Consider the following 26,950-nt stretch of genomic DNA (forward strand, 5'->3'; position numbering starts at 1 on the left):
ACCACTAAATGGTTGCAACGGACCGTATCTGAACCTGTGAGTTTTAGATTTTGTATTTATTCATTGTCCTTGATATACGCAAAGAAGAGTGAGATTTTCTTGATTTTTAAAGAGAAAAATTTCATCATTAATGAATAAACAATTTGTGCCATGCTTCGTAAAAGCTACCAAAAATTTGCAGTCAAAAGCCACAACAGTGTAAATGCAACACGGTAAGCTATTCACTTTTCAACAAACCACAGCACATGAAGAGCAACCTGTATATATTTGGTCAATAATGAACCACAATGCTCTCTCTCTACTACAAAACAATTAAAAAGAAAAAAGAAAATATTTGAACTGATTAAGGAAGAGTAATGTGTAATTAAACTCAGTACTTACACTTCTTCAGCAATGAAGCAATCTTCAGATTCCGTCTCCCAAGAAGCTTCACTACTATTATCATCCCAGAATTCTCCCTCATCACTGTCATATTCACCAACTTTATACAGATCCTGTGGCCAGGACATGCTGATATGTCCGTCAACCCACCAGACACGAACCTATCAAAATGCAGATCTGTTAGATATCAAGAACACTCATAACAAAATTAAGTTCCTTTTAACAGAGGAAACTGAAATGATTGCACAAAAACAATTTGCTAAGCCCTTACAAGTACACAGTCATTGTTTTGTTGAATATGTTCTTTCCAACAATCGGAAATCACTTTTTTTCCTTTCATTTACTTTCTCCTAAATGACCACCCCATCTGATCATCAACATGAGGAAAGGTAATCTAGTCACCTGTAGCTGACTGATGCACGGTGACAACACACACAACAGAACAGATACAGTGCTAACTACCCCCACCACTCTTTTTCTTCTGAGTGCACACACACACACACACACACACACACACACACACACACACGAACGGAAACCAAATGTTGTCCACAGATTTACAGCCTCTTGTGTCCTCAAGCCCGTAATCCAAGGGTAAAACAGGAACCCTGGCAAACGACATGGTTCAACCTCCCTCTCCAAAACAGACACCCAGGAAAGCGCAGTAACTCAAAACAGTAGTAAACCACGGGAAAAGCAGTAACCCTGGCAAACGACACGGTTCAGAAGACTATATGGAAGGGACATTTTAATGCAGTACAAGTGGCAGTTGTCAAAATGGAGGTACGTCTGAAGTGGACAGAGGTTTTAGTGATGCCACCTGAGAGGTAGAAATCAATATCTAGGAACAAAGCACACTGAGATTAGGCTATCAATGAATCTATCCCAGACAAGGAAATGTAAATAAATATGTTAGTGCAGGATGGCTTCATGTGCCAATTACATGGATTACCAGGTCCAAAGAATCAAAGTGGCTGGCAATAAGGATTGGTTTGCCATCTAGAGGTAGTCTGAAAACAGAAGAAAACACAAAATAGTCATGAACTATAAGCAATCGGAAATAGATTAGTTTCATGAGAAGCCACTGTGTGATTGCAGAACTGGTAATTCAAATACAGAGAATGCAATGAATGGAGGAGATATTCTGCTGGAAAAATCACACATCAGCTGTTAAGGCACCTTTTCTGTGAAAAATGCACATAAGGAAAAAACAGTTTTAATTGCCCCATTATTAATTTTGATGAGACCTGGCTCATCAAAATCATGCCAGAAAGCACACCTGGCAGAATTTAAATGGCAATGATATATTGTAATTGCTGACTAGAAAAGGAAAGCGATTCTTTGTTTACCACAGATTCAAAAACCTGCAAAGCTAGTATTTACATCAAGCAAACCTGTTAATAATCATGTGAAGATTAGTTGTTTAAACATGGGGTTTCGGATTTATTATGAGTTTCAGAGGAGGACGTGCTATCATCATGGGGAGTGTTAGTTGTCATTAAAAAATGGAGAAAATTCCAAATTCAAACAAAGGAAGAAAGAAGCAGAGTACTGATTAGCAGAGGAGAGTATTTCAATTTTAAGCTTCTATATGGAAGCAGAAATGGTGGAGGGAGTTAGGTGCCAAAAACACCTTTACAATCGCTTTGAACATGAATGTACTGTGGCAGAAATGGATCCATGCAGTTCTTAGGCTTCTCTTTCACCACCACCACTATAGCTTAATAGGCGGCACAAATGAAAGGCAAGGGCGTACACAGAAAATTGCTCGCTCAGAATTAGAGATGTGCTGAATTTACTCAAGGATATTATTAACAAAGCTATTGCAAAAGGCTGGGTTAAGTACATACATTGGTCTGAAAAATTTGCAAAGGAATTATTTTCTGAAGACAGTAAAAATTTGTAAAAAGCTTTGGCATTGGACTCTTCAGATAATGAATTATCAGATACATTGAGCTCTTCTGAAAATGTCAATTAATAAGTAATAAATGGCAGTAACTTGTGCTTCTTGTTCCTTCTCTTGCCCCACACTTGTGAACACTGTTTTAGCAGTTTTGCCTGTGGCTCTCAAGTAAATAATTTATCAATATGTGGCAGAACAGCTGCCCGCTGTACACTGGTATACTGGCTCTGCTGACATGTTTGTTATTTTATTTTTGAGGAGCAGTGAACCCACATGTTCTGCTTTAAATTGAATTGTAGATCTAATAAATAGTTAAAAAGCTTGTACAATCAAAATTGAAATAGTACAAGATTGCTATGATGTAACTTCTTGATACACATAAAAATACATTACATATTGAATGACTCAACAATAGAGTTATCGCTGCTATTTTGTTACACTATTTTCAAACATTTTCTTCATATAATACGTTTACAGGCCTAATAAATTGTTTAACAAAAAGCTGTGCTGATAGTATTGTTTGAAGGCAGAGTTTGCTGGGTTTGGTTTTACATGTGTACAGGCAGCCCTGGAGGCTTCCATTTTTTGACAACCAAGCTGTGTGTCAAGTATAGAAGTGGTGGAAGTCTGTAGTGGAGGTGGTACCTTCAATGCTTCCCACTCCAGCTGCCAATTTTTCTGCTCCATAATACAGAGAAGTTTTCATGGCTAGTTACGATGTAAAAGTCTTTTGGAGTCTATCTTCAAATGTACACTAACACATGTCATGCATAAAACCAGCTGACGAGTGCACGACGAATTACGGTGCTTTTCTATAAATATAAAAAAGTTTACCTCGAAAACACTCACATTATGCAGATGTACGCATGTGTAAGTAATTAAATTTTCTATATTCCACTAAGGTCACTGATTTCAATGCATTCACCCTATCACCAGCTTTTCTGGATGGTGAAACAATATCAATGCAACACTTACAAACAACAACAAGCAGCCATTAAATAGCATCTGTTCATACCTTTCCTTCTGGATAATTATCTAGCACTTGACCTGCAGTGCAATTTGCATCCTCTCCTTCAAAGTTTGCCACCCTGATTACCACAGTACCTGGTCGATACTGGAAGTCTGGATGGTCTTTCAGATCATACACACTAACTTCATTCTGTTCCAAAAGCTGAGGTCTGTAAGGGAAAGATGGCATGCACGTTAATTCATGCAAGATTCCACAATTGTATAACAACACTAAATGCAAAATTTTAATGTAATTACATACAATGTGCACATTTACCACGTGGCAAACAAAAGCAGCTGGAGCAAGGCTGATACATACGCAAATTATAAATGTGTGTCTGGGTCTTTTACACTCTGGATCAGGATAGACAAAGTGATTTTTTGTGGGCGTCCAGGAATGGGTTAAGGTGAAAGTAGCATGGGGGGGTGGTGGGGGGGGGGGGGGGGGGGGAGGAGGATGATGATAAGGGTGTAAACAAAATAAAAAGAGCACTTGTGGGAGTGGGGGTTTGAGTGTGTGAAGGAGCAGAGAAAGAAAAAATATCGTCAAGATGGAGGAAGAATGATAATGTAAAATGTAAGTAAATAATGCGATGACGCTTGACAGTGAAGAGATACCCAGTCTGAAGATTTAATGAGGATGTGAAGGTGTAGTTAAGATCTGATCTCCCAGTCCCCAGTCACATGACTGTCCAGTTTATAAATTAGATTGATATTTATACAAACGAACCACCTATGAGCAGTCTTGTGGCTTCTTGTGCTTGTTCAAGGAATATAAACTTATTGTTAAAACAAAATAATAATCTTCTTTTTACTGAAATTTTTTTCTCTTTTCTCTTTTTCCTAACAGTTATTGGTTCAAATGGCTCTAAGCACTATGGGACTTAACATCTGAGGTCATCAGTTCCCTAGACTTGGAACTTCTTAAACCTAACTAACCTAAAGACATCACACACATCCATGCCAGAGGCAGGATTCGAACCTGCGACCATAGCAGTAGCGTGGTTCCAGACTGAAGCACCTAGAACTGCTCGGCCACAGTGGCCGGCTCCTAATAGTTATTCTTCTAAACAAATAATCCATACAAGGACATTCCAGAAGATTAGCAAATACTAATCAACTGCGCCCAAGATAAAGTCCAGTATTTTACCATGTAACCCCAAAACTGGGAGACAAAAATTTCATTTTCACCAACAAAGATTCCATTGAAAGAAATAAGCATTATTCATAATATAACATTAGCTTTCTAAAGAGACTAAGTCATGTGCAGGAGAAAGCTAGAGGAAAACTTAGGAGCCACAGTAAACCAAGATATTTATATAATTTTGGTGACGTCATTCTAAGGTTTTCAAGTGAACAGGTGATAGAACTCAAAAACTGCGGTATACATGAAATTAATCACACAAGGGAAGTTAAGCAATGATGTGTCTAATTAATAATGAAAAAACATTACAGGTAACGCACTATGCACAATTGGGAATCAATGACAAATGAAAGAGTGAGGGAAGATATGTAATGTGGGTGAGCTCAGACTGCAGCATCTGAATGAATAAATTATGTCTGAAATGAAATGATTGTATGGCATTGTTGGCCGGGAGGCCCCATGCGGGGAAGTTCGACAGCCGTATTGCAAGTCCTTTTTAGCTGACGCCACTTCGGCGACTTGCAAGTCAATGATGATGAAAGACACACAACACCCAGTCATCATGAGGCAGAGAAAAATCCCTGACCCCGCCGGGAATCCAACCCGGGACCCGGTGCGCGGGAAGCGAGAACGCTACCACAACACCACAAGCTGTGGACAATTATGTCTAAATCAGAAAGCACTGCAATTTGTTTCATCCCTAGTTCTTTCTTTTTTTAAAAAAAATAGTTGACACACAACTGTTCACTCACAAAACTTACAGGTTTGTGAATGTCTCCTTTATAGTACCTTTTTAATTGCTTCTGCTGAGAGCAAACTGTCTCTCACTCTACCATACATCCCACTATCTCTACAACGCCTTCTCCTTACCACATGTATGTTATCCCTTCCAAACGCCACATGTCATTACTCTCAAACCACTCCTATCAAACCCAAGCCTGTAAACAGTCAATGTCACTGTGGCCCCAGGTGAGTGGGGCGGATGTCTGTGGACGGAGAGTACATACATACTCTATGAAAGAAGCAGTATCTCAAACTTAACATTTCTGTAATGTTACATGTTTCTATGCATCAGAGATGTATCCTCATTTTGTATACTGTTTCCCATCAAAATTTCCATTATTGTAGTGTTTTAAGCAAATTTATTTCAAAAATAGCGTGTCCAAAAAGGCGATGTACTTTAAACATAAAATTCATATTGTGTCATAAAGATTACAACAAATTTCTGACAACCAACTGATGTTTACTATATCACTGAAGAAAATAAAAGCTAAGTTTGTCAAAATCATAAAATTACAGTATAAAAAATGATGATTAACTTTAGTGAAATTTCTGTTGAAATTGTTACAGTTTATGTGTATCCATTAACCACAACAAGTAGGGCTGGAAATGTAAACATAAATTTCAACTCTTGCAGCAAAAAGATAGATCTGAATGTTAACAAAGACAATTTATTTCAATTTTCCTTCTGTTACTTTGTTTTAACCACCATCAACATCTAAGCTAGACACAGTAAAGCCCCTTTTAATGGATCTCTGGTACACAATTAGATTTTTCCTTAGTAGCATTTTTTGCTCAATTACACTTAGAAACCAACCCACAAAAGAAATGATTTTCAATAATGTTTTTCTTATGCAAGTTTAATCATGACCACATATAGAAAAATAATCATTAAATTAAGAAATTTGTTAAGATGGATTTGATAAGTGTTTTTACTTTGGCTTCTTCTTCAAGTGCTTTGATAGGGCACAACTCAATAAAGATCCACAAACTTTTTGCTTTTTCATACAAATCTGGATTTACACTCCTTATAAGTATTTAACAACATTACACAAAATATGAGGGCTATCCACAAAGTACATTACATTTTGGAATTAAAAATAAATAAAGTATTGGAAATTTTTTTTATCACATACAGATGAAAGCCACACTTAAATACTACTTTTCTACATAGTTGCCATTTAAATTAAGGCACTTATCATAGCGATGGACGAGCTTGGAAATTCCTTCGTCGTAAAATTCGGGTGCCTGCGCCTTCAACCACGTGGTTACCTCTTCTTGAAGCTGTGCGTCGTCATCAAAACGCTGCATAGCCAACCACTTCTTCATTGCTGGGAATAAGTGGAAGTCGCTCGGTGCCAGGTCAGGACTGTACGGCGGATGAGGAAACAACTCCCACTTAAAAGATTCGAGAACTTCACGAGTGGTATTTGCTGTGTGGGCCCGGGCGTTGTCGTGAATCAGGAAGATCTTTGAGCCCAACTTTCCCCTGCGCTTGTTTTGTATTGCTCTTCTGAGGTTGTGCATAGTTTGGCAATACCTTTGAGAGTTTATTGTAGTGCCTCTTCCCAGGAAATCCACAAAAATCACACCTTTTCTGTCCCAAAAGAAAAGGTAACCATGTGGTTGAAGGCGCAGACGGCCGAATTTTACGACGAAGGAATTTCCAGGCTCATCCATCGCTACGGTAAGTGCCTTAATTTAAATGGCAACTATGTAGAAAAGTAGTATTTATGTGTGGCTTTCATCTGTATATAATAATAAAAATTTCCAATACTTTATTTATTTTTAATTGCAAAATGTAATGTACTTTGTGGATAGCACTCGTACTAACACTATCTGAACAATCCTCATAAAATGGCCTATACTGCAGTTCATAAACCCATTACAGACCACTTCTGTGCTCATATACTGAGTGTCTCATAAGAGACGCCTGGGACTGGTCCACGGGTCAAGCGGCATGGCCACTGGCCACCGTCACTGACTCTTTGACACTAATCTGCCGCTAAGCAGAGGGATATTGGTACAGGTCAATGCATTACAGCAATTGCAGTTGAAAAAACTATGCTTGGTAAAGTTAAGTTTGACTTGGGTGTGAAGCAGTTCAACCAAGTTACGAACACTGCATGTAGGATGCTAAGGAAGAAGATGACAACTAAAGGGTGCATGACAAACTGTGTCCTGATAGCGTTGTATGCAGCTGAAAGTGCCCTAAAGGAGAAAGGAGCGAGAAAGAAAAGATAGATTAAATCACCCACGGTTCTACCAATCCCCACGACATCGGGTGGAATCATTCCCTTCCTCGTTCCTACCCTAGCCTGTCTCTCAGCGATGGGTTCACTGGCTATGGGTGCTAAGCATAAGCAACGCTGCCATCAGATTAACTTATGCTTACCTTTATTTACAGTAGGTGCTCAAAATGATGTCCCTCTGTGGTCAGAGCAACCTGACGTCTCCTTAACAAGATAGCAAACACTTGACAAATTTTGGCTGCCAAAATGTGGGAAACGACTAGCCGAACCTTGATTCCAACTCTTCGAGTGTATGGGGATTGGTTGCATACACCTCATCTTTTACCATTCCCCAAAGATAAAAGCCTCGCATATTTACATCTGCTGGAGAACGGGGAGGCCAATAAACTATCCTATCATCTAAAACAATTCATATTGCTGTCACAGAAGCATTGGCAATGTGCGGTATTGCACCATCCTGCATGAAATAACCAAACACCTTTTCATTAGGTGTTAGTTCTCGGGGAGGGGGGGGGGGGGGAGGGGAGGATGCAGTTCATTGTTCACATATTTGTCAGAGCGTATTGTTCTGTGGAAAACAATTGGTCTAATAATCTGTCTTGCACTAACTGCACACCGCACCCCGTTTTCACATCATGCAGAGGTTGTTGATGTACTTCATAACGATTTTTGGAGCTCCAACGTCAGCTATTCTGAGAATTTACATATCCCGACAAATGCAGCCACACTTCCTCGGAAAAATCTTCTCAGAATGAACTTCCCCATTGTGCACAGACTGTAACAGCCAGCTGCAATAACAATGTCGAGCAACAGTATCCGAGTTTCTCAGCTGATGCACTACCATTATTTTGTGTGGTTTCAGTTTCAGTTTGTGTACAGCTCTGTGAGCAGATGCTCTTGACACACCAGTATGGAGTGCCAAATGGCGCAGCAGATATCTTCTCAGACTTCTTTCCAAGGCCTCCCCCATCTTATCTAGTTTATTTTCGGTTAAAACACTAGGTTCTCTAGGTCTTCGTTTGTGTAACACAGATCCAGTCTCTTGAAATTTCATCACTAATGTGCGCATTGTCGAATCACTGAGAACATGCACACGGGAAATTTTCATGTGAATTCAAGCCAACATTCCACATACGATTCTGTTTTTGCATAGTTCAACACAAAAAAAACTCCTCGATCCTTTGTGTATACCATACCATATGAAACTCTACACAAAACAAACCAAAACACATAAACACTCAGTCACACCGTACAAAAGACATGTGCACTGTGTTTCTGTCTGAGGACCTGGCCCAGTGACATACAGACAAGGAGGCCCCGGGCTTGGCGCAGTTGCAGTAATGATATCTAGCATCAATATCTGAACTTCACAAAAAACTGAAAAGAAACCACCAGTACTCTCAGAGTATGAGATACCCTGTATTATATTTGTCTGCTGATATAAGAGCTTTCTACAAAGCCTCCGTCATCTAAGAGATCTTTTCCTAATTATTATCTGTTATTTGTAAATGAGTACCAACAAGTCTATGTAATTAAGCATACCAATATTTATGTCTCATTACGTGACATTAAAGACTATGAATGTGTAGTTCAACAGACAAAGTTTAACTTAATTTACATCATTAACTTAATTTCAATTATTTTAGAGACACTTACTGTGGAGTTTCGAGAGAAGCATATGTCTTGAACCATTTGACAGTGGCAGTACGTCCAGCATGGTCCACACTTTGAACAACACCATACACTCTCATGCATGCATCCTCCTTGTTTTCAATCACAAAATCTCCAGGAAAGAATTCTTGATCATCCAGATGGTGTATTGGATACAGCTCAGTTGATGGAATATTGTACTCTACAGAACCATCCTAGAGGAAGAAAAGCAGCTTAAAATATAATAAATGCATTACCTCTTTCCTGAGAACATCCACAAGACTAAAAAAAAAAAAAAAAAAAAAAAAAAAAAAAAAAAAAAAAAAAAAAAAAAAAAAAAAAAAAAAATATCTTTGCAACAGCTGCTCCTATGATAAGTCAGCGAACAAATACTGCATGCCATTAGTCAACAATTTTTATTTATTTTCAGGTAATGACATTTGTCCTGCTGTTTAGGTACTGCAGTAGGTTGCGTTACATATATTAGCCAATAAAGCCATATTTCTACATTACATTACTAAATGTTTTGTCGCAAATATCTTCAACACGAAACTTACATTACAGTGAACAAAAGAAAATGTCTACCAATGACTACCAGAATTTTAATCACATTTTAATTAAATATTTATTCTTTGCAATATGTCACTTGATAAAAAGAAGTCAGCTCCTTTTATAAATTATTTTACTCTCCCACACAAAAATGAAGGCTACTTAAAAAAGACTAGTTGCAAGCAAGTCAAATAATGGAGCCAGGAAAACAGCTTCACATGAGTAACAGCCCTTGCAAAGAACATCTGCAACATTTTTGTCACTCTGGCATCAAGATAAATGTTAGAAACATGTTGTCTTTTTCAAACAAATGTACTATCTATACCATTTTCCTAACAAATATTTAACGCAGCACATTATAACCACAGTTGCAAAATTAGTAATTGCAAGGTATATACAGCTTTGCATATTTGGGGGGGGGGGGTGGCGGTGGGGGGGGGGGGGGGGAGAGCAAATTTTCCTATTAAAAATACCATTTTCCTCAGATGAAAATGCACTTTTCCTGAATGAAAATACACTATACCCTTCATGAAAGTACGTTTTTTCTGTGTTAGGTGGCAATATATTTTCCTTCACAGCTGTAAAACTTAGCAATCCTTTGAATGGTTAAGGTTTCACACACCGGCATAGAGCTTCCCAGCACTTTAGGAAACAAAGCCAGACAAAAAACAATGTGTTATGGGAAGATCTTTGATGCTAGGTAACATTTATGCTGCATATTTTTGTATTATGAAAATATGAACACAAATTCCACCAAATATAGCACAGTAGCTTCCAAAGCACTGAAATCGAGATTGCAATGTGCTTTGGTCTGCAAACTAAAGCTCACGTCACATGATCTCACTATCCAAATATAGCAAATATTCAGAGCATAGGACATATGATGTAGCCAGCCAATAACATCACTGTTAAGTAGTGCAAACACACAAACAGGGAAAGTTAATGGTTTAAATTAATATACACACAATATACCTACAAGAAAAATTAAGCTCTCTCATATAATATTGGTCAGCAGAAAATTTTTGCTGTTTTTTCCAAGGGCATGGTTAGCCAGGATTACAAGAATACAGATTAAATTGAAATAGGAGAATATTTCTGACAAGCACGTTTATAAATTTCACTGCTGTGCATCAAACATTTCATGGGTTACCAGGGTGTATACAAGGACAAGGAAAAAAAAATTCCCGGATTTTTCCCAGATTTCCTTGTTAAAAATACAGTTTCTCCCGGATGAAAACACACTTTTTCCATGTCAAATGACAGTAGATCTTCCCTCGGAATTGTACAACTTATCAATCCCTTGAATGGTTGTGTTTTTATACACAGACGTAGAATTTCCTGGCACTTTAGAAAACAAAACTTGGGGAAAAAAACATGTTTTGGAAAGATCTTTGAAGGGCAGCAACATGTTCGCTGCATATTTTCGTATTACGAAAGTATGAATTCGTATTCCACCAAACACCACATGTTACTTTCCAAACCATTGAAATCGAAATTGAGATGCGCTTTTGTAAGCCAGTCATAGCTCATGTCACACGATCTCGCCAGCCAATGACAACATGACAGCGGATATTGAGACCATAGGACACGTGATGTACTCAGCCAATAGTAACATCACTGCTAAGTAGCGCAAATACACAAACAGGAAAAGTTAATGTTTTAAATTAATATATGTAGTGGTGCTACTAGAAAAACAAAGCTTTTACATACCACAAGAGAAGCTAAGCTTTCACACATAATGTTAATGTTTTTTGCGCGTGTTACACTTCAGGATATATAACACAAATGTGCCAGCCCAATTTTTGTCGAGTCCATTGACTTGTCCTTGAAGTTTTCCACAAATAAATTAGTTACCAGAGAGGAAAGAGGGCTTCCCGTAGTACTACATCAATTTGCTCATAATAACGATATAAATGTTCGATCTTCTGGGCTCAAAATTCCTCTAAATGGATCGTCACCAAAGAGTTGATTTTTAAATGAGAGTCAAACACTCTGTGATTTAAGAAATTCATCATACATTCTCGCACATAGTCCAACTTGCGTAAAAGGAAATTTACTGTTAAAGTAACGCTTTCAAACCACCATTCACATTATTTTCCCACGACATGTTAGAAACAGGTTCATTCCATTCAGGGAGAGCCAGATAACAGGCGTGACCACGCTTGCGTGGCTACGATGATGCAGGAAGACCGTATGTTCGTACATGTAAAAAATTAAAAGATCTTACATTATGTCATAAAAGAAACAAGACATCAGAGGATACTCCAAAAGCATCGGAATTTCGTGAACCACACTAAAATGTGCACATTTAAATTGCACACTTAAAGTGTACATTCATATGTCCAGATTCCCAATGAAATAGGCCTCGACCTGATATTAAGCTTTTCAGTGTGGTTTTCGGGATTTTCTTGCAGTACCAGTACTGTATTTCTCATGTTTGGTTCTTTATTATGGCATAATGCCATATGTGCACTAAGATGAAAACGTGCACTTTAAATGCAGCGTGCAGTTGAAACTAGCCAATAGTGTAGAATTAAACATTTTGATTCAAATACATTGACTGCTGCCTCAGCAGGAAAGATTAATAAAAGCCAAATTTCTTTAGCAAACCGATAAAAATAACTTCATTGTTCTGCAAGGTGATTAATGTCAGAAATGTGGAAATAAAATAAAATCTGAAGCTAACAACGTGTTTTAGTCTTTCATAATTATGTGAATGTATTTTAATTCACTCGATAGCTCCCGGTCACAGAAATCCGCTTTGTTTTCATTTGACGGGCGAGCAGTAAATGAAGAGGAAACAGCAAAATCACTAAATGTAAACACGGGTCACGTGGAGACTACACACTTCCCCACTATAATTCAGACTGTTCTGCGCATCAACTCCGGATCTACGATATTTCCACACCTGGGCAATACTTTGTTAGAGTATCAGTTCTTACAAGTCAATATTACAAAAAAATTAACTGAAAACTAAAATAACGAAAAATTCCTGGAATTCTAAAAAATTCCCGGATTTTTCCCCGTTTTCTGCCGGATGATAAAATTCCCTGGTTTTTCCCGGGTCGTATACACCCTGGTTACCTGACTGAATACATGTTCCAATGAGCACTCAGACATTTCCACAGAAAAGCTGATTACATGTGAAACTGTTCAATAACTCACTTCACACTTTTTTTGAAGAACAATTATACTTTCCGCCATTTCTATAGCATAATTTGTAATCTATGAAAGAACTAAAATAAATACAAAAAACTAACCTTGAACCTTGATCTTTTTTTGGCATGTGTTACTCTTTAGGATACATCAAAAACAAATGTGCCAGTAAAATTTTAAATTAGGGCATATATGTCTGGTCTTCTGGGCAAAACGTTTTTCGAAATGGCTGATCCTCAGTGTTAAGTTTTGAATGAAAGTCTAGTGCCCTGCAATTTAAGAACCTCATCACACAACACACAACATAATTCAAATTGGGTAAAAGGAAATTTACTTTGAAAGTAACACTTCTCAAACCACTATTCACAATGTTTTCCCATGACCTGCTACAAATGTAAACAGTTGTTACATCACACTCATCAAAACGAGGCCCACAATCTTTTAGATCCGACATGAAAAGCAGTCTGTTGTTATGAAATATTGCATAGTCTTTGACACATTTTGTTGTTGGTGGATGCTTGTGTGTAAACCACAGTTTTTGTTGTAAATGGCGCATTTTCTTTGCATTTGAAGTTTTATTTTAGTGTTATTCTCTTGTTTATGTTTTACTGCTGCAGTAGCAAACCGAAGTAAAATTCTTCGTTACAGTATCAGTCATTACCAGTTGAAACTACAAAATTTAACTAGAACAATGACAAATTCCTGGAATTCTAAAAATTTCCAGAGTTTTTCCCAGATTTCTCTCCGATGAAAAAATTCCTGCATTTTTCCTGGGGCATATACACCCTGTCTATAATATTGTGAGCATACAAAACGAATTCTCACCCTGCTGGAATTAGTATTTTATTTATTAAGAGAGAAACAGGAGAAGTAAGTTTGTTGCAGATATTAACATGGAGCAAGAAACTTGCAGCTGTTCCCAATTAGTGAAATTAACACTCAGGAGACTGTCAATGGCAAAATTAATAAGGCATCAGAGATGAATTCATTTTCTAGGCCACACTATGATACATGCAAATTATTAAAATTCAGACTACTAGCAAATAGAGAGAATATTTTATTTTACTGAATCACTTGAGTATTTCACCAAATTAATATTTTCTTCTTAATTACACCTTCTCCTACAGCAGCTAACTGTGCCTGCAAGAAATATTCCTGCACAAGCTCATGTTTTGAGTGGCCATTCCAATCCACATATTACACAGATGCATCTTTAATACATACCTGCCACACCACATCAGCTACTGAAGAAGTTGAAAGTGTTTCTACAACAACACGTGTTCCAGGTGTCAACTGTACAGGGGGAGCACGTTTCCGAGTACGGAGAAGCTTCTTTTTCTTTAAAACTTTTGTCATCAAGGCTGGGCCCCGTTTCTTTTTGCCTAAACAAAGCACAAATATAAAACTTATGTCATAGCATCACTAAATTAGGCAGTGACATGACATTACGTTATGAGTTAGCAACGCCACCATTCCATGACATGAGATGGCAACTGTTAATTATCAGAGTCTGGTAAGTGGTATTCCTGTTTCAGAGTCTTGTAAATCCTTTCCAAATTTCATTTTTAAATCATATCTTATTGGCAAAACGAAATGGTGACATACATATGGTTTCTTTTATGTAAAAACAGTAAATTACCTATTGATGAGTGATTAGAAATGATATCTTGAATTAATGTAACCTCCCTCAAGGTCAGAAAAATTGAGACATGCACATTTAAAGCTTCACGGGCTAAAGCTGCAATTTCAAACAATGAAGCTGAAATCATAAACACATGAATATTACTTTTGTGAAAGTCACCTTATGAATTGTGGATTCCTTTGAACAAATTCAATGAAAAAAAATCATGTAATTAGAGTAGAATATTTGCTATAGCTTTCTGTGTTCTGCTCAAATACCAGGCTGACATCGATAGGCAGATATGTAAGATATGTCTGTAACAGTAACACATAAGACAACCTGTTATTGTGTGAGATGGCAGGCATCCCATACATCAGGAGCTTAACTAGATGACATGACATGCATGTATCCTAAGTGCAGTCCGCCCCGGTAGCTGAGTGGTCAGCGTGACAGACTGTCAATCCTAAGGGCCCGGGTTCGATTCCCGGCTGGGTCGGAAATTTTCTCTGCTCAGGGACTGGGTGTTGTGTTGTCCTAATCATCATCATTTCATCCCCATCGACACGCAGGTCGCCGAAGTGGCGTCAAATCGAAAGACCTGCACCAGGCGAACGGTCTACCCGACGGGAGGCCCTAGCCACACGACATTTCCATTTATCCTAAGTGCAGAAGTAATGACTGATATTTGATCCCATTTCATTAAATTAATGTATTCTATAACACTTATTATGCAAATGATTCACCTATTACTTTTTCTAGTGTTACTGGTCCTTAAAATGGTTAGTTTTCTTTCGTGTGTGAACATTATACCCAGATGCTACCAATGAGAGGTATCCCACATAAGTGATAAGGAATTAATATCATGAAGAGTAGATAAATGGGTCACATCCCTCACTAATTTGTGTCAAGAGTACAGAAATGCGGAATGCAGCTTCCAATCATGGAAAATTGTGGCAAACCATATCTGAGAAGCTGCTTCACCCTGTTCCATATGATCGTCATCACATTTAGCGATATGGATGGCTGAGCAATCTTGTTAAAAACTGGATCACATGTACATCCTCTTGTACCCTTTGACTGTGTGACATCAGCAGTTCCATTATAGCTTGATCCTTATTAAGACTGATGGTACCACTAATGCAATTAAGCATGTCAGCTCTGCTGAATAATTAAATGTAAGCAGTTCTCTCAATGGTAAATGTGTAGTGTGGGGCAAACTGGCTCCATGAAATCCATACATACTGGGTGGTCCAGCTATTGTCATATTTAACTCATCAGTGAGGATGGCTTGTTTCAAAGTACAAATTTTCCTTAAAAATGGCAAACATGTTGTGGTCGATTGTGATTCTTGGGAAGAATGTGTTTCAAAATGGTTCTCACTGAGAATAATCCAGTGTCATTCAGTAACTATCAAATAGTGTCACAGAGAACTATGGAAATCAAACCAACCTCAGATGAGTATAAACGTGTAAGACAGGTCCTGGGGCATGAGGTTTTGAGAAGACAAGTGACGTTCTCCTCCAACGAAACATATCACATTCTACTGCCTAAAATCCTCTTCCATTATTACATTTTACACAACTGTTTAATCCAGCCTGAAATTCTTTGATATGACCTAATTACACCTTATGTTCTGAATCAGGATGTACCCAAACACAAGGACCACAATTAAATGTCGTTTCATTCATGCGGCTTCAGTTTGTCCAATAACTCACTGATATACCGATGTCTACAGTCTGTAAAACAAGAAACCTTACACAAAGTGTAAGACTGCAAGACCCAGTATAGTTGTGATTATTGACTATTTTAGGTGCCTCTGCGATAGTTCATGTACCCTAACTAACTCTTACTCCACAGAGCACACTCAAAAGCAGTTTTCGCATCCACAAAACGAACTGTTAAGATTAAGAATCAGTTTTCAAGGTCAGTTCTTCAAAATCATTGCAATAGGACAAACAAAATGTTTTCCAATGCTTGTACCATAGAGACTGACTTGAGTTTTTCTTTGCAAAATAAAATCTTTACATGAAAGACCGATTTTGTATCCAATGAAGTAAAAATCAACCTTCCTGAGCTGCCACTATACTATCACGTTCTGGGTAACAGATCTGCTTAATGACAATGAGCTACACTAACCTGATATAGAAGCATATAAACACCATGACATGCACAACTGTGCTTAAATTTTAGTCAGAGCAATTCGTACTATAATTTGAAAGTTTATGCTATTAGTTTCAGATTTCACTCTCTCCTCAGTCATATGCTCTAAAAGCTAACACTCTCATCAAACCTCTGATGTGATAGTGAGAGTAATTGAAGTGGTACCTCTGTATGAATTTCATTTGGAGACAGCTGATAAACAAGTAACAATAACAATAGTAACAGTAATACTAACAATAATAATAACAATGGTGATAATGAAGCATGCATATGCTGATTTATTCGTAGCTAGGATAGAGGGGAGGCTGCCCTTGCTCAACATCAAGCTTCAAAATTGAATGATTGCAGATTTTTAACAATATTTTAATCACTATTAACAACAAAAACATAATAAATTTTTATATGAAATTTATTACAGACCAGTAATAAAATTTAAAAAATTAAACTCTACAAGCAATCACAAAATAATTTCTCATATTTTCTTATTTCGCTAAGTTGCCACAAAATATGGCAATAACTTTTTTCCCTTCAAATGCATCATAGCTCAAGGTAATCACTATTATGATGTTCAGTTTTACTCAACAGATCAATCACATCATGTATCCTAGTAATGTACAAAATCTTGTCCTGTTTTCTCTGAACGAGCTAACTGTTTTTCTTTGTCTCATCACACTAAAAATGATGGCCTTGCACTGTGAAACTATTAGGTCATTTCCAACAATGGCAACAGAGGTCCCTAGTAAAGTGGAAGTCATACTGCAGAATAGTTGGTTAGTTAAAATTTTCCACAGATTATCTGAATGATGTTTTTTTATCGAAATTATGTGGAATGAGCCAGTTTACAGCACAAATTTTGTGATAGAATGTCTATAATTTAAGAGTTTTGGTAACAACTCACCAGATAGTAGTGGCACCAAATTGGTAACAGGTGCACAAACAATACTAAGACCATCTTTGGCTTTCAGATGAATTCTCAGGACTGTGACTCGGTTGCAAGGATAATTCGCATCTATGTAGTTCAGAAGAGCTGGTACTTGGAAGAAGTATCCAGATGGTTCAGGTTGCGATGCAGCCATTGGAATCAAGCTTGTTATGCTCAGCAGTGTGTTCTGCTACTGGGTGGTCAACTCCACTCTCGGCTACAGCTTGGCAACAGTCATTCATTCAAGTGGACAATCGTTTGATGGTCATGTCCCCATAAAATGCTGTGCACACATGACAGCAGAGCTGCTATGTGTCATAACTGCTTTTACATGTGGCCCTGCCTCTGATGAGATAGGATAAGCTGGTGACTGGACTGGAGCAGAATGTGCTGGGTGGGAGAAATTTAACAGGTTTTGTAAGGATATGGAAATGTGTGGCAAAAGGATAGACTAGGATATTGTGTAGATTGGGTGGGCAGTGGCATACCACTTCAGGATAGATGGAAAGGATTGTGGGTAGGATGTCCCTCACTTCTGGGCATGATAACATGTAGTTTAAATCCTTAAACCCTAGCAAGATCCCCCGCCCAATCCAACATATACCTTCACCAGACAGTATCTGCTGAACTGCAGTCCTGGCACTGCGTATCCAGCTGTCATAACATTTCCATTCAGGCAGGGGCAGGGGGTGGGAGTGGGGGTGGGGATCTACCCCAAAAAAAGCATTCGTTGGAACACTAGCAAAGTCTTCCGTCTTGTTTGTGCACCAGTCGACAACTCAGTGCTTCTACTGTATGGTAAGCTGGTACTTTCACTCCCAAATTATTTTCAGTGTACAGAATACATAGACATAATTGCTACATCATTGTGGATACTGCTTGTTGATCGTTTGCCAGTTCCTAAATGGCACACTAGCCTAAATTTAACTTCATGGACATGTCTTTTAAATCTACTCCGGCACCCATACTTAAGACTAGTTACAGGGTATCAGTTTGTAATTAAGAATGCATCTCTCAAATTGAAATATCTGTCCAGAAGAAATGATTTTAAATCAAACTTGAAACCTGCTTTATTACCTGAACTGTCAGATATTTTGGTAAACGTTTGCTTTTAGCATTCACAAAAAAGCAGCTAAACATGTAGCAATGATTAATGATAAATATGCATTACTGTTTGGGGACACTTCTTCGACATGAACATTTTGCTCATATTTAATCACCATGTATGAAATCATAGATCCTCACAACAAACCAAAAGCTATTTTAATTTCAATGTTTATTTTCTTTCTTAAATGTAGTGTAGTATGCTCTCTGCCAGCATGTCTTCTCCTTCACAAATGATTACATTGTTAAATCTGTCACATTTTAAAGTGTAACTTTTGAAGTGTATTCTGAAAACTGTTGTTATTTTTATGAACAGCATATTCAATGGCAGCTGTGAATGAATTACTTATTTGGTAGTTCCTTAAATTTTTCACGCTGACAGAAAATTCACTATCCAATAGCAGACCTCTCTCTTTCCTATCAAATATTTACAGGTTGCACTTTTGCACACAAAGACTTTTTCCATAAGCAACTTCTGTGTACATACAATTTGCTATTCTACGAACTAAAATGCGATTATACCTGATCACACATTCAAGTTAATAACCTTAACACCAAGGATCTCAGATTGCTTTATCTTTATAGTACTACACATTGGTACTTTGACTAAAATTTACTCCCGAATCAGTGAAACAGAGCTAAAAAATTCAATAGTGTGACTGTTTTAACTTTGTTTTGATCTTCTTTGCTAACATTTACTACCTGATAATGGCACTGTCAATACAGGAACACTAGATACACTCAACTGACAAAGTCATTTTGGAATTTATATACCTTTGGCTTTCTCTGACTGAAATCCAGTTCAGACATGAAACTGGAACCATTGAGTGGAATGGTGGTTCCCCAAACATACAAAGATTTAGTATAAGCTATGTATCTCAAAGCTGATTGGAAGGTTCAAATCGAACCATTTAATTATTAATTTTACACTCGACCAATATAATTACTCTACATCTACATCTATACTCTACGAATCACTTATGATGTGCATGGCAGAGAGTATGCTCCACTACACTTGCTATTATGGCTCTTTCCCTTTCCATTCACATACGGAGTTAGGAAAAGTATTGTTTAAATGTCTGTGTGTGCTGTAATTAATCTAGCCTTATCTTAATGATCCCTATGGGAGCGATATGTAGAGGTTGTAGAATATCTCCAGAGTCATCATTTAATGCCAGTTCTTGAAACTTTGTCTGAGACTTTCTGGGGATAGTTTCTATTTATCTTCAAGATTCTGCCAGTTCAGTTCTTTCAAAATCTCAGTGACACTCTCCCATAGGTCAAACAAACCTGTCATAGGATACCATTTTTTTTTTTTTCCTTCATTTTCTTGAACTGTCAAATTTTACATTTGCGAACATTTAAAGAAATGTTGCCAATCATTGCACCACTATGACTGAATATTTGTACAGCTCCATTCAGACTGTACTTCGTTGTGGATAACAGCATCACCTCCAAAAAGTCTGAGGGTACTACTAATATTGTCTGCAAGGTCATTAATACACGACATACACAGCAAGAGACTCAACACACTTCCACAGGGTACACCCAAAGTTACTTCCTGTCGATGGCTTTCCATCCAAGATAACATGCCACATCCTTCCTACCAACAAATCCTCAACCCAGTCACATACTTCGTCTGATACCCCATATACTTTTGATATATGCAAAGGTGTAGTACTGAGTCAAATGCTTTTCGGAAACCAAGAAATACTGCACTTACCTGACTGCCTTGACCCCTGGCTTTCAGGATGTCATCGGAGAAAAGAGCGAGTCAGGTTTCACATGATCTATGTTATAGATAGCTTATTATATTTGAGCTCAGAATATGTTCTATTATTGCATCATACTATTAGCTCACAGCAGATGGAAAGAAGAAAATGGCAAAACCGATGCTATCTAGTCCAGGAGTCACTAACCATTTATCAATGTAAGTAATAGATTTTTCACCTTGTGATCCAGTAGAGCTACAGCCACTGCTAACAGAAGCTGTGTCTGATATGCTAGCAGTGTCCTCCGTATCCCAGTCAGACATGCTACTTGGCTGTTCAGGCGATGCAGCTGTCTGTGGTGGCGGAGGTGGAAGCAAACTGGGGTTGCCACTATTGGAGACAGGTGCCACTGGAACAGCCTGATGTTGCTCTTGGACCAGCTGTTCCTGGGGGACAATCTGCTGTTTTTTTTCTTCTTCATCTCCACCTTCAGTACCATTCCTTTCTGCAGCTGGTATAACTTCCATCATACCTGCTATGGGGAAAACAAAAATAAATAAATAAAAAACTTATTGTAATAATAACTACATACTTTGAATTAAAGTCCACACATCATTTTCTGTCTGTACATGAAGGCTAATTTCACAAATTACTGTAATGATTATACTGTTTTCATTAATACATAGACTCATTCACGAGGAAGGTTCATGTATATAAATTATAACTGTTACGCTAGACAAGTCACCCGGCCATAGATACTAAGTGCTTTCCATGTGAAACCAAGGCGGGTTGCCAGTAACAATTTGAAATTTGTTAACTCACTATGATGAAACTTAGTTTCCTAGACCACCATCACCACCAAAGTATTACCACAGTATGGGCAGTAAAAGAGAGAAGTAAGTTCCAACTGACATTTCCATTTTTCCACATTTACGGATATAGTGTACCACAGAAGTAAGGGTAGTGTGGCTAGGAAAACAGATATATATATCAATATTAAATTAATTTGAATTGTTTTAATATATATACACACACACACACACACACACACACACACACACACACACACACACACACATAAAGATGATGCGACTTACAAAACGAAAGCGCTGGCAGGTCAATAGACACACAAACAAACACAAACATACACACAAAATTCAAGCTTTCGCAACAAACTGTTGCCTCATCAGGAAAGAGGGAAGGAGGGGAAAGACGAAAGGATGTGGGTTTTAAGGGAGAGGGTAAGGAGTCATTCCAATCCCGGGAGCGGAAAGACTTACCTTAGGGGGAAAAAAGGACAGGTATACACTCGCGCACACATACACATATCCATCCACACATATACAGACACAAGCAGATGTCTGCTTGTGTCTGTATATGTGTGGATGGATATGTGTATGTGTGCGCGAGTGTATACCTGTCCTTTTTTCCCCCTAAGGTAAGTCTTTCCGCTCCCGGGATTGAAATGACTCCTTTGTGTGCGCGAGTGTATACCTGTCCTTTTTTCCCCCCTAAGGTAAGTCTTTCCGCTCCCGGGATTGGAACGACTCCTTACCCTCTCCCTTAAAACCCACATCCTTTCGTCTTTCCCTCTTTCCTGATGAGGCAACAGTTTGTTGCGAAAGCTTGAATTTTGTGTGTATGTTTGTGTTTGCTTGTGTGTCTATCGACTTGCCAGCACTTTCGTTCGGTAAGTCACATCATCTGTGTTTTTAGAGATATACGTATATTCACAATTACCACATATATATTACCACATGCAAGTAACACAAGGTGTCCCAGGAGGAATGGTCAATACTTGTGGATAAGACAGGAACAATTATTCGAAGCAATACAGTCTAGTAAACATGGGCTCTGAAATGCATCCTTAATAGTTATGAGCCATTGTTCGGCAGAAGAAATGTGTTTCACAGTATCTAATAAAGTTCCCACACCTCTTAAGGTATATACTTTACAGCCCATGTTAAAAGAGTCTTTTTCTTGTTTTGGCCCATACTGCCACCTCTCAAAAAACGAAAATCATGCACTAGAAGAGACCTTTAGATTAGATTAGATTAGATTAATACTAGTTCCACGGATCATGAATACGATATTTCGTAATGATGTGGAACGAGTCAAATTTTCCAGTACATGACATAATTAAGTTAATTTAACAACATAATTAAGTTAATATAACAATTTTTTTATTTTCTTTTTTTGTTTTTTTTTTTTTTTATTTTTTATTTTTTTTATTTTTTTCCTTAATTTATATCTAAAAATTCCTCTATGGAGTAGAAGGAGTTGTCATTCAGAAATTCTTTTAATTTCTTCTTAAACACTTGTTGGTTATCTGTCAGACTTTTGATACTATTTGGTAAGTGACCAAAGACTTTAGTGGCAGTATAATTCACCCCTTTCTGTGCCAAAGTTAGATTTAATCTTGAATAGTGAAGGTCATCCTTTCTCCTAGTATTGTAGTTATGCACACTGCTATTACTTTTAAATTGGGTTTGGTTGTTAATAACAAATTTCATAAAAGAGTACATATACTGAGAAGCTACTGTGAATATCCCTAGATCCTTAAATAAATGTCTGCAGGATGATCTTGGGTGGACTCCAGCTATTACTCTGATTACATGCTTTTGTGCAATAAATACTTTACTCCTCAGTGATGAATTACCCCAAAATATGATGCCATATGCAAGCAATGAGTGAAAATAGGCGTAGTAAGCTAATTTACGAAGATGTTTGTCACCAAAATTTGCAATGACCCTTATTGCATAAGTAGCTGAACTCAAATGTTTCAGCAGATCATCAATGTGTTTCTTCCAATTTAATCTCTCATCAATGGACACACCTAAAAATTTTGAATATTCTACCTTAGCTATATGCTTCTGATTAAGGTCTATATTTATTAATGGAGTCATACCATTTACTGTACGGAACTGTATGTACTGTGTCTTACCAAAATTCAGTGAGAGTCCGTTTACAAGGAACCACTTAGTAATTTTCTGAAAGACATTATTGACAATTTCATCAGTTAATTCTTGTTTGTCAGGTGTGATTACTATACTTGTATCATCAGCAAAGAGAACTAACTTTGCCTCTTCATAAATATAGAATGGCAAGTCATTAATATATATTAAGAACAACAAAGGACCCAAGACCGACCCTTGTGGAACCACATTCTTGATAGTTCCCCAGTTTGAGGAATGTGCTGATCTTTGCATATTATGAGAACTGCTTATTTCAACTTTCTACACTCTTCCAGTTAGGTACGAATTAAACCATTTGTGCACTGTCCCACTCATGCCACAATACTTGAGCTTGTCTAGCAGAATTTCATGATTTACACAATCAAAAGCCTTTGAGAGATCACAAAAAATCCCAATGGGTGGTGTTCGGTTATTCAGATCATTCAAAATTTGATTGGTGAAAGCATATATCACATTTTCTGTTGAAAAACCTTTCTGGAAACCAAACTGACATTTTGTTAGTACTTCATTTTTACAGATTTGTGAAGCTACTCTTGAATACATTACTTTCTTAAAAATTTTGGATAAAGCTGTTAGGAGGGAGATTGGAAGGTAATTGTTGACATCAGATCTATCCCCTTTTTTATGCAAAGGTATAACAATAGCATATTTCAGTCTATCAGGGAAAATGCCCTGTTCCAGAGAGCTATTACACAGGTGGCTGAGAATCTTACTTACCTGCTGAGAACAAGCTTTTAGTATTTTGCTGGAAATGCTATCAATTCCATGTGAGTTTTTGCTTTTAAGCAAGTTTATTATTTTCCTAATTTCAGAGGGAGAAGTGGGTGAGATTTCAATTGTATCAAATTGTATAGGTATGGCCTCTTCCACTAACAGCCTAGCATCTTCTAATGAACACCTGGATCCTACTATATCCACAACATTTAGAAAATGATTATTAAAAATATTTTCTACTTCTGACTTTTTGTTCGTAGAGTTTTCATTCAATTTGATGGTAATACTGTCTTCCTGTGCTCTTGGTTGACCTGTTTCTCTTTTAATAATATTCCAAATTGTTTTAATTTTATTATCAGAGTTGCTGATTTCAGACATGATACACATACTTCTGGATTTTTTAATAACTTTTCTTCATATAGCACAGTAGTTTTTGTAACGTTTGATAGTTTCTGGGTCACTACTCTTTCTTGCTGTCAGATACATTTCCCTTTTCCGGTTACAAGATATTTTTATACCCTTAGTAAGCCATGGTTTGTTATATGGTTTTTTACGAGTATATTTAACTATTTTCTTGGGGAAGCAGCTTTCAAATGCATTTACAAAAGTGTCATGAAATAAATTATATTTTAAATTGGCATCAGGTTCATGGTACACCTCATCCCAGTCTAACTGCTGTAGGCTTTCCCTGAAATTTGCAATTGTTAAATCGTTGACTGAACGTACTACTTTGGAGGACATTTTAGTACTGCTGAATGGAGCTATGTCATATATTGTAACTAGCTGTGCACCATGATCCAGGCTGAGCATTTATCTGGTTAAATTTATCTTGGTCTATAAAGAAGTTTTCTATCAGTGAGCTGCTATCATTTACCACATGAGTAGGAAAATCAATAACGGGTGTCAAATTGAAAGAACCAAGTAATGCTTCAAGGTCATTTTTCCTATTACCCTCTTTCAGAGACTCTACATTGAAGTCCCCACAAATAATAATTTGCTTCCCCCTGTCTGACAGGTAGCACAACAAGGAGTCCAAGTTTTTCAGAAATAGATGAAAATTTCCCGATGGGGACCTATGTACAGTTACAATTATAAATGTGCCTTTATTTAATTTAAGCTCACAGGCACATGCTTCTATATGTTTCTCTATACAAAACTTTTTTGTTTCTATACTTTCTGCACAATGATAACTTTTGACCATATATGGCAACTCCTCCTTTCTCCATATTTTCTCTAATTACATGTGCAGAGAGCTTATATCCACTTACATTTACCTTATCCATATCAGTAACAATGTGATGCTCAGACAGGCATAGTATATCTACTTCATCCTCAGCTTCTAAATCTTCTAAACAAACCAGAAGCTCATCTATTTTATTCTTTAAACTCCCAATATTTTGATGAAATATACTTACATTTTTTTAAATTATACTTTTATGAGAACCTTTCCTTATTCTAACATTTGCAGTACTCTCCTGTCTGAGTTTCTCATTGTGCTTAGGCCTAGTTCCTATACCAGTGGTCACATGGTGTTAAGAGAGGCAGATTATGTCAACTGGGTTGGGTGACTAATTCATCGATGCAATTACCCAGCACTGAGATACAACTTGGTGGAGATAAAATTTCTGGTGATTGGCGAAAATTTATAATTGACAGCTGTGATTGGTGATCCAATGTGCTAGAATTGTGCTGTTTAATTTCTTTCCTAAACTGAAGATTTGTTTCAATCTTGACCTCTCGTAGAACTTGACATCTTTCTGTCTTATCTATCCTAAAAAAGGTGCTGTTCCAACACCTGTAACCACTGGTATTTTACCATTCATGGCAGTGCCTCCCCCCTTTAAATTTCCTGCTATTACCGCAGCCAGTTTACCCTTCCCTTTCCTGTTGAGATGTAGGCCGTGCCTGGTATAGTCCCACCTACTGAGAGAATCAACAGGAACCACACCAATATGAGCCCCTGCACCTGACCCAAGCAGCCGTTCCAACTCCAAATTAACTCTCCCTACAGAAGAGTTCAAATGAGGCCAGTCATGGCGTCTCAGGACAGATACAAATTCAACATTGGTGTGTCTCGATGCCGACGCAATCTTTACCAGGTCACACTCTATACTGTACCCAGGATCTCTGTCAATACCGTTCCCTGGCCCTCCCACAATAACCACGGTGTCTTCCCTGGTAAATCCTTTACAGAGTGAATCTAAATCCTCTGTCACCTGATCCAGACTAGCACTTGGTTTGAAAAAAATTTGTGACCTGGTATTCTGGTCCTAATTCCTCCTGCAGAAGTTGGCCTATTTCAGATTATCAAGGATGAAGATATGCATTTTAGAGCCCCTGTTTACTAGACTTCTGTGCTACGAATGACTGTTCCTGTCTTTTCACTGAATACTGACCACTTCTCCTGGGACCCCCTGTATAGTGTCCCCATACTATTGTACTGGTGGAGTAGCTGACTGTAAAAATAAACAGTGCTGATACACAGGAATTTCTGACAACGTAGATGTGGACATTGTTTTCTTTCTTCTCCTCATTGCTTGATGGATGATGAAGCATGGGTTTCAATGAGGAGTTGAAATAGTAGTCCACAGGAATAGTGGTTTGCTTTTGCTAAGTTTCAATGCGCAAAAAATCAACAAATGACGTGTAAATTTGAGTATTTTTTAAACTTATCTCATTCAGAACATATGATATAGAAAGATGACATCTGAAACTGTCTCACTTCATTACAAACATGCCAATATCTTACCATCCGCACTCCTCAGACTCTGAGAACTTTTCAAACATGTCTATTTCCCCTCAGCATCTTGACTTCGTTGCACTCAGTAACTTAACATCTCTTTTTTTATCTCACATAGCAGACTGAATCTCAAAGTTTTGAAGATACTGAATTGTTAACCGTTCCCTTTCTAGATTAGC

At 37.6% G+C, this 26,950-nt stretch overlaps 1 protein-coding gene across 1 annotated transcript in view; it reads right to left on the bottom strand.

The window, feature by feature from the left end:
- LOC124591296 ((E3-independent) E2 ubiquitin-conjugating enzyme) overlaps positions 1–26,950 on the bottom strand; it is a 234,699-nt gene that overhangs the window by 82,133 nt on the left and 125,616 nt on the right. Inside the window, exons 8-12 of the mRNA XM_047131723.1 lie at positions 20,581–20,874; positions 14,048–14,205; positions 9,125–9,333; positions 3,300–3,462; positions 382–542 (exon numbers count right to left, since the gene is read on the bottom strand). Coding sequence (XP_046987679.1) covers positions 382–542; positions 3,300–3,462; positions 9,125–9,333; positions 14,048–14,205; positions 20,581–20,874 — 985 coding nt within the window. The remainder of the gene's footprint in view (positions 1–381; positions 543–3,299; positions 3,463–9,124; positions 9,334–14,047; positions 14,206–20,580; positions 20,875–26,950) is intronic.

This window comes from Schistocerca americana, chromosome 2 (genome assembly GCF_021461395.2).
Source record: "Schistocerca americana isolate TAMUIC-IGC-003095 chromosome 2, iqSchAmer2.1, whole genome shotgun sequence".
Taxonomy (NCBI): Eukaryota; Metazoa; Arthropoda; class Insecta; order Orthoptera; family Acrididae; genus Schistocerca; species Schistocerca americana.